The sequence below is a fragment of the Artemia franciscana genome, chromosome 12, assembly GCF_032884065.1.
Source record: "Artemia franciscana chromosome 12, ASM3288406v1, whole genome shotgun sequence".
Taxonomy (NCBI): domain Eukaryota; kingdom Metazoa; phylum Arthropoda; class Branchiopoda; order Anostraca; family Artemiidae; genus Artemia; species Artemia franciscana.
Genome location: NC_088874.1, coordinates 22,699,599 through 22,708,387, shown reverse-complemented (window position 1 = coordinate 22,708,387; position 8,789 = coordinate 22,699,599). Strand labels below are relative to the sequence as shown.

General features: G+C 36.2%; 2 protein-coding genes across 2 annotated transcripts in view; one reads left to right on the top strand and one right to left on the bottom strand.

Moving 5' to 3' along the window:
- Positions 1-8,789, top strand: part of LOC136033871 (spermine oxidase-like) — a 445,682-nt gene that overhangs the window by 363,333 nt on the left and 73,560 nt on the right. The gene's annotated exons all lie outside the window — the stretch shown is intronic.
- Positions 1,284-2,324, bottom strand: LOC136033472 (soluble calcium-activated nucleotidase 1-like). Its single transcript, XM_065714221.1, has one exon. It carries the CDS (start codon positions 2,322-2,324, stop codon positions 1,284-1,286), a length of 1,041 nt encoding a protein of 346 aa, XP_065570293.1.

The following is an 8,789-nucleotide window of genomic DNA, read 5'->3' as shown; positions in this document are numbered from 1 at the left end:
ATACTCTGCGTCTCTCCGTCTGTTGAATAGCAACGTCATGTCCATTCTCCTTTATGCAAGTGAATGTCCAGCTAGAAAAATGTATCCTACCATTTGAAAATGTCTGCCTCAGAAGAATCCTTAACATTTTGTGGCAGGAATGGGTCACGAACGTAGTGGTCCGCAGACGAACAAATCAATCGCCAGTCACTGATCTCCTGAAGCAGAGAAGATGGACCTATCTTGGTCATGTCAGGAGACCGTCTTCCGAACGCTGTCTACGAGTGGCAACCTGAGGGTGGGCGAAAAAGCGGGCGAGCAAAACACACCCTCCAACGACATGTCGAACCGAGATCCGCGGGACTCATGTCATCCGAATGTCAGGAGACCGTCTTCCGAACGCTGTCTACGAGTGGCAACCCGAGGGGGGCGAAAAAGAGGGCGAGCGAAACACACCCTCCAACGACAGTACGACCGAGATCTGCGGAGCTGTCATTACAACAACAGTGGGAGGACGTCATGGCTGCTGCTCCGCTCCGGGACATCTGACGAAGCTTTGTTGATGCCCATGTGCCACACCTGGCCCTGGAGGAACTAAGGTAAGGTCTAACGTAAGTTTGACCCTCGTGAACTCCTTTTTCAGGGTTCAAGAGCCAGGTGCCCATGACCCTATTTCTTATGCGTTAGGGTCCTCATGGCTGAGTAAGTAAAAAAAAAAAAATGGTAAGATTCATGTTGCTAAGGAAAATATTTTTTCGCACTTTTTTTTATCCTATTTTGTGCGTTATTATCAGAGGAATCAATCCACTATTTGTTTGTGTTTTCGTCCTGGTGACCTAAGGAATTGAGGATAGAAGCTTATAGTCGATTGAAAAAAAATATCTGGCCTCAATTCTGATCCGTTTTGTCAGCGCATTCTCCCCGCTATTTTTTTGAACCCCCTAGCATTCTGCTCTTCCTAATATAGTGATCTTATTGGCACAGGGTCCGGTTCCCGACAGATTCAAGCCGTAAACATATTGCCCCTATTTTTTTTTTGTTTTAGAACAAAATAGATATCAAGAGTTTTGGTCCGATGTCATGGAGGATCCAATAGTGCTTGGGAATAAAAATGCCACATAATAGGGTCTGGTTTCTTTTCAATTACTTTTAACCCTCAAAGTAACTTCTCACTAGTGGTTAAATCACTATAATTACTGGTGCGCTAGCACTGGTGCAAATAGCACTTCTATAGTTATCACAGTCCTTCGTTATTGCACAGTACCTCAAGTAAATTCAGCTTAGCTAAATTTTGTCTCATTACGTTATATAAATTCTATCCCTTCAAACTTATATTTGCTAGAAATCTGAGTTTCTGATAAAATGATATTACCATTCATAGTAAAAACCATTATGTAAGTAGCTGTTTTTCCTTCCAACTCCTCTGACTTAAGTGCCACAATCCAATCGTCATTGGAACCGGGAATAAATTTTAAACTAGAAAATCCACGACTTGGATTAACTTTGTCAATATGCTTAACCTTGATCCTGGAGAAATTTTCGTTAGCGATCAACACTAGATTTGTTCCTCTACTTCCATCATCCTTTTCATTGTAAGATAAGTTACTCCATCTTCTGGGTAAGAATACCCATTTTTGGTGTATATTACTCCATGCACATGCCTCATGCACTAAATAGCCAGGGTGTTCAGTGTTGACACTCTTAGCTAAAAGTTTGTAGTTCTCTGTCCAATCATGGTGTCGAACTAGTCCTTTGGGAGATATTGTTTTAACCCACTGACGGTATCTGTTTAATACCTCTCCTTTTGCGTTCGTCCACACTTTCCCAGTACTTCCAACATATAAAAGACCATCTTTTACTGTTGCCCATTCACCTTTAAACCCGTGCCCTGAGACTTTGCCATGTCCATCGGCTAAAATCACCCAAGGATAAGCCTTTTTTTCATCTATGATGTATATAATTCCTGTTAAATCATCAACAGCTAAAAGATTTTCATCAAACCAAATTAACTCTGATAATCCCATTCCACTGTCCCCACTAGAAAAATTCGTATATAGATTAGTAGTTGTGCCATTATCCATTTCTATGTAAGCTTTTTTCCTTGGAATATCTATTGTTAAATATCCAGTTTTGAAGTGACTGAACCATGTACCGACCATCCCGACTCCTGATAGAGCATCTAAATCTGAAACTATTCCAATTTTGTATCTTAGGCCTTTGCAGGTATGCTTAGGTGGTGTGAATGGGAATGAGTTCACATGTGATTTGAAAATTAGGATGTTCCAGCACCAAGTTATAAGCATAATAGCACAAATCATAACGAGAGTGATAGCCAATATAAACATTACTTTAGAATAATTATGTCTTTTGTGTTTGGACACACAGCTATCATTAACATACACCGGAAGATAGGAATCTAGCATACTTCATGGTTCGGTAGCTCAAACTCTTGATACAAACAAAAACATATAATTTCCTTAAGCAAAAATCTGTCTATACTTAAGGTTTTTATTTGATGTCTTTTTCAAAAAATTACACAATTATTATACTGAACAGGAAATAGTTTTGGTATTTTCAGGTACAGGGAAATTGCTTGTGCTTATTATTGACTTTATTTTAATGTTTTTCATCCCACTTGCATATATGTATTTGAAAATGCAGTCGATATAAAAATGTTGCCATGGTTGCAGCAATAGTTGCAACCTATTAGAGTAACTATTAACCATAGGATGCTTAAATTTTAAAAAGACATCACACAAACAAATTCATAGGAATTTCAAAAAAAGCTTAACGACTCTCAGAACTTTGGTAGATGGGAATAAAACTCTTAATCGGAGGTTTTCAGCCATTCATCTAATAAATTGAAGAAATCCAAACTTTGGCTTCTGTTGTATTGGTGTGTCCCTATTTTCCATTTTTTTTTTATGTCGAGCAAATGGACACAGAAACATCATACAGAGCCTTCAAAGGGCTCAATGGAAGCATAATTTATTTAAGAATTAACGACGCTTCTTGACTACTAAGGTCCCAGCGTCGGCCCTGCAGCGTGATTCGATCTCTGGGTCCCTTATTACCAAGCCAAGGTCAAACCCACTGCGCCACCACAGGACTGGAAGCATAACACTTGTGTCTATTAACGTTTTTGAAACCGAAACATGACCAATCGTCAGGTCTTACTTTGACGTCATTTATTTAATCCTTTTACAGAACATCATATCTATTCTTGAGCATACGATTGACCAGAGTAATTTTAAATCTGCCCTCCTCTCCCAAATCAAATTTGATAATGGGAGAGAGTTTAGTTTAACAATTAGAGGTTTTATTCAAGTCATCGTAAAAAATATCGGAAACATCGGATACAAATATCACATAGAAACGTTTAGGATTGGTCATTGCTTTTTAGATTTTTAGTAGCTATCCGAGGATCAAACAGTTCGTGGTAACGAACTGTAGTAAGGAGTGACCCGGCTCAATAGTAAACGAAACTCTAAAAAACGGAATTTTGATGCTAAAAGATACATCAAAAGAATCGGATTTTCATGCTGATTTTAAATTTATAAGTTTAATCAAATTTAGTCGTTGTCATCAAAAGTTACGAGCCTGAGAAAATTTGCCTTATTTTGGAAAATAGGGGAAAACACCCCCTAAAAGTCAGAATCTTAACGAAAATCACACCATCGCAATCAGCGTTTCAGAGAACCCTACATCAAAAATTTCAAGCTCCTATCTAAAAAAAATGTGGAATTTCGTATTTTTTGCCAGAAGACAGATCACGGGTGCGTGTTTATTTGTTTTTTTTCCCAGGGGTCATCGTATCGACCAAGTGGTCCTAGAATGTCGCAAGATGGCTCATTCTAACGGAAATGAAAAGTTCTGGTGTCCTTTTTAAGTGACCAAAAAAATTGAGGGGATCTAGGCCCCCTCCCACGCTCATTTTTTCCCAAAGTCAACGGATCAAAATTTTGAGATAGCCATTTTGTTCCGCATAGTCGAAAACCATAATAACTATATCCTTGGGGATGACTTACTCCCCCACAATCCCTGGGGGAGGGGCTGCAAGTTACAAACTTTGACCAGTGTTTACATACATTAATGATTATTTGGGAGTGTACAGACGTTTTCAGGGGGATTTTTTTGGTTTGGGGGTGACTACTTTTTTTGGTTTGGGTGTTTGGTTTAGGGGGAGGGGGCTATGTGGGAGGATCTTTCCTTGGAGGAATATGTCAAGGGGGAAGAGAAATTCAATGAAAAGGGCGCGGGATTTTCAAGCATTACCATAAAAAAAAAGAAAAAATAAACATGAAAAGTTTTTTCAGTTGAAAGTAAGGAGTAGCATTAAAACTTAAAACGAACAGAGATTGTTACGAATATGAGGGTTCTAAAAATACTTTAGCATAAAGAGCGAGGTATTTAGGAGGAGATAAATACCTCGCTCTTTATGCTAAAGTATTTTTAGTAACTTCAACTATTTATTCTACGGCCTTTCTGATTCAGGGGTCATTCTTAAAGAATTGGGACAAAACTTAAGATTTAGTGTAAAGAGCGAGGTATTAACGAGGGGACAAACCCCCTCATATACACAATAAAATATAAGAATATAAAAGTTTGTTACGTAAGTTAATTCTTAAGTTTTGTATATTTTTTACTAATAAAAACGTTCGTTAAAAATTAAAAGTTCTAGTTGCCTTTTTAAGAAACCGAAAAATTGGAGGGCAGCTAGGCCTCCTTCCCCGCCCCTTATTTCTCAAAATCGTCTGATAAAAATTAAGAGAAAGCCATTTAGCCAAAAAAAGAATTAATATGCAAATTTCATTTTAATAATTTATGTATGGAGAGCCAAAATCAAACATGCATTAATTCAAAAATGTTCAGAAATTAAAAAAAACTAGTTTTTTTAACTGAAAGTAAGGAGCGACATTAAAACTTGAAACGAATAGAAATTACTCCGTATATGAAATGGGTTATCCCCTCCGCAATCTCTCGCTCTTTACGCTAAAGTTTGACTGTTTGCCACAATTCTACTTTTTAAAAAAATTAAAAACTTTAGCGTAAAGAGCGAGAGATTGCGGAGGGGACAAACCATTTCATATATGGAGTAATTTCTGTTCGTTTTAAGTTTTAATGTCGCTCCTTACTTTCAGTTAAAAAACTAGTTTTTTATTTATTTAATTATAATCAGAGTTGTACCCTAACCACCAAACCAGCAACTGTTTCTTCCCTCTATGTGTTAAAGTTTTCAATAATTTTTTAGTTTGATGTAGAGCACTATCGTTAACTATTAAATTCATAATCATAAAATCTACCCAAAATCTCACCGTCTTTTGTGTCTCGTAGTCTATAAGTCACAAGTTTAGTCTCTAGAATCTTTGAAAGCCATGAGACAATATGATGTTAAATGAGAAAGTAAAAATCTCCTAGATTTAAATTGTGCAAATGACTTAAAAGTTCTAGATAAAAAATGTTAGCCAAAAGAAAAATTGTTAGAGGCCTTGGGAGTTTTGGGTACGAAAACAGTTTTGGAAATCTATGGCTAACAAACTAAGTCGCTTAGAAGAGGAAAAATTAAGACTGATCGGTTTTACTTCCCAGTGTTAACTTACCATTATTAGGAAGGATCCGGATGCAGCAAAGACACAAAAAGTAGAATAGACAGCGCAAGGTGTTTTTTCTTCGCAGCTACAAAAGGAGGAAGAATAGGAGGACATGTCACCAATCCTAAAATTACGATACTAGAAGTAACGAGAATGACAGTATGGCGCTTGAGCATGGGCGCTTTAAAAAGTTAAGGAAGAATGCTACATGCTTTCCAGAGGAATTGTCTAAAATAAGTTTTAAGTCATCGTTTGATAGACGGCATATAAACAAGTAGTTATAGTTCTACCTCGCTTTCTAAGGGTTTAGATAACCAAGTCACACGTTACGGATGAAGGATAATAGGTTGCCAAAAATAATACTTTTCGGTAAACAATATGGGGTCAAAATAAAAGCTGGACATCTTATAATGGAATGAAAAGAGGTCACAAGAAAAGATTTTAAAATAATTAGAACTTCCGGGGAGGAGGGGGCGCTTGAGTAAACAGTGACGGAAATAATTTTGGAAGACGCAGTGAGATGTCAGTAGCATTTGTTCAACTGTCTTCTTTCCGCGGGAAAACTAGGTGTTTTGAACGAAAAAAATGTGTGCAACTGTCTCTATCAAAAGTAATGAGGATTTAAATCTTGTACTATAGAAAGTCAACAAAAGGAAACCTTGGAAGCCAAGAATTGAGTCTTCTTACCTTCCATATCATAAATGTGTAGGATATTGCAAGGAGTAAAATTCGAAATTCACTTTTGAAAGGAGATGTGTGTTCCCTGAAAATTGAAGAACTACGAAGGAAGGTAGATGCTCAAGAAAATTTCGGTAGCATCTCTGACCCAAGGAGTTCTGGTGGAAATTTGCAGGAGTTTGGAAAGAGTTAGGGATACACTACTAGGTTGATACCAAGTTGCAAAGATCGGATTGGAATAAGGCTAATTGAATGTGTTTAAATTAGGTCGTACGTGGGGCATTTACTATATATATATATATATATATATATATATATATATATATATATATATATATATATATATATATATATATGATATTTAGATGATATTTTGGTCTTAAATTGTAAGGATTTCATTGATATTTCTAAAAATATATATCCATCAGAGCTTATTCTTGAGCCTAGTCATGGCGCTGGTCATGAAGATCATTTCTTAGATTTAAATATTAATATTTGTGATAATAATAAATTAAGTTTTAAAATGTATAATAAAACGGATGATTTTGATTTTGAAGTGATTAGTTTCCCATTCCCTGAAAGTAATATACACTCAAATATCACATATTCAGCGTTTTTCTCGCAGTTACTTCGTTATGCAAGGATTTGTAGTAATTATATTGATTTTAAAAATAGATGTAAAATCTTAAGCCAAAAATTGATATCAAGAGGTTTTTCTGCAAATAAATTAACTTGGCAATTTAAAAAATTTAGTTTTCATTATAACGAACTTTTAAATAAATATCAAAAGAATTATCTAGAAATACTTAAAGAAATTTTTAACTAATTTCGGAGGTTCGAGAAATGTTGTCACAGCGCCATTTATTTTGGGTTGTGTTTCTAATTGAGCGCATTTTTTAAAAAATTAGCCACATGGTAAAGATGAATTCTATAATTGTTTAGTTCATTCAGGTTTTTTGCAATGTGTTAATATTTGTGATTTGGTAAAATTTATAATATTTAGTTTACCTATTGTTGCTAAAGGGAGGGATATATTAACAGGATAAGCTTGTTTTGGTTTTACTTGGTTGTTTTACATTTGCTGTTTTTTTTCATAGGCATGTATTTTGGGGGTGATACCTGACGCGGGGATGCCATGGATATTCTGTGGTAGCCACAACACTGTGCTGGGTAGAGAATTTAGAGTGGCGAAACCCTATATAGGCCAGTGTATTCTCCTGATGAGCCCTTATGTTGGGTGTTGCCTCTGAATTATTTGTCTATATTATTTTTTCTATTGTTCGGTAAATGACGACTTATACTTATTGACGACATGACTGCCTGTCCATGGATTATTCTTTACGGTTGATTGTGTGTGGCTATACTGTTTGACCTATGTGATTGTATGGATGAGTAGGGTTAAGGCCTCATTCAAGTGCTGGTCTATATTAATCACTAATTTAGGAAAACAGTCTTCCTTTTCTCCTTCTGTCTCTTTTTTTTTTTTTTTTGTGTTTGTGCTGTAGCATTGGTGATTTCTCTTTTCATGATATATATATATATGTTTTTAACTACGTAAAACATGCGAATATACAACATTCTTCGCTGTCCCATTGTCTGTGCATATAAATAGATTGTCAGGTTTACTGACTCTTGAACATGCAACATATAATTGTCCATGGGAATAACAATCCGTATTCGGATCTATACCTCATTATTCTAATGATGTGTCCCTGTGTCCAGGTCGTCATTTATATTCCCTGTGTCCCGGTCGTCATTTGTGCCCCGGTATCCCAGTTTTTAATTTCTCTTTGAGTGTCCCGGTCGTCATTTGTGTCCCGGTCTGTAATTTCTATTCGAACAATCCCTGTGTCCCGGTCGTCATCCCGCCTGTGCCCCCCGGCGTCCCCGTTGTAGTTGTGTCCCTATGTCCCGGTCGTCATTTATATTCCCTGTGTTCCGGTCGTGATTTGTGTCCGGGTGTCCCAGTCTGTAATTTCTCTTTGAGGTTCCCGGTCGTCATTTATATTCCGTGTCCCGGTCGTCATTTGTGTCCCGGTATGTAATTTCATCAGCTGACAAACATGACGTCAGTCGACAAACAACTTCATGACGCATACAGTTCAATCCTTATAATGACGTCAGTCGACAAACATGACGTCAGTCGACACACAAACATGACGTCACTCGACACACACACACAGACAACTTATTTATATATATATATATCTATCTATCTATCTATCTATATATATATCTATCTATATAAAAATAAGTTGTCTGTCTGTCTGTGGATGGATGGATCAGGTGACGTCACCTGAAAAAACTGGATCAGGTGACGTCAAAACTGAAAAAACTAAAAAAAGGCAAAAACTACAAAAAAACTAAAAACTAATAAAAAAAAATAAAAAAGCTAAAAAACTAAAAAAACTAAAAAAAGGCAAAAACTACAAAAAAAACTAAAAACTAATAAAAAAGCTAAAAAACTAAAAAAACTAAAAAAAGGCAACAACTACAAAAAAAACTAAAAACTAATAAAAAAAATAAAAAAGCTAAAAAACT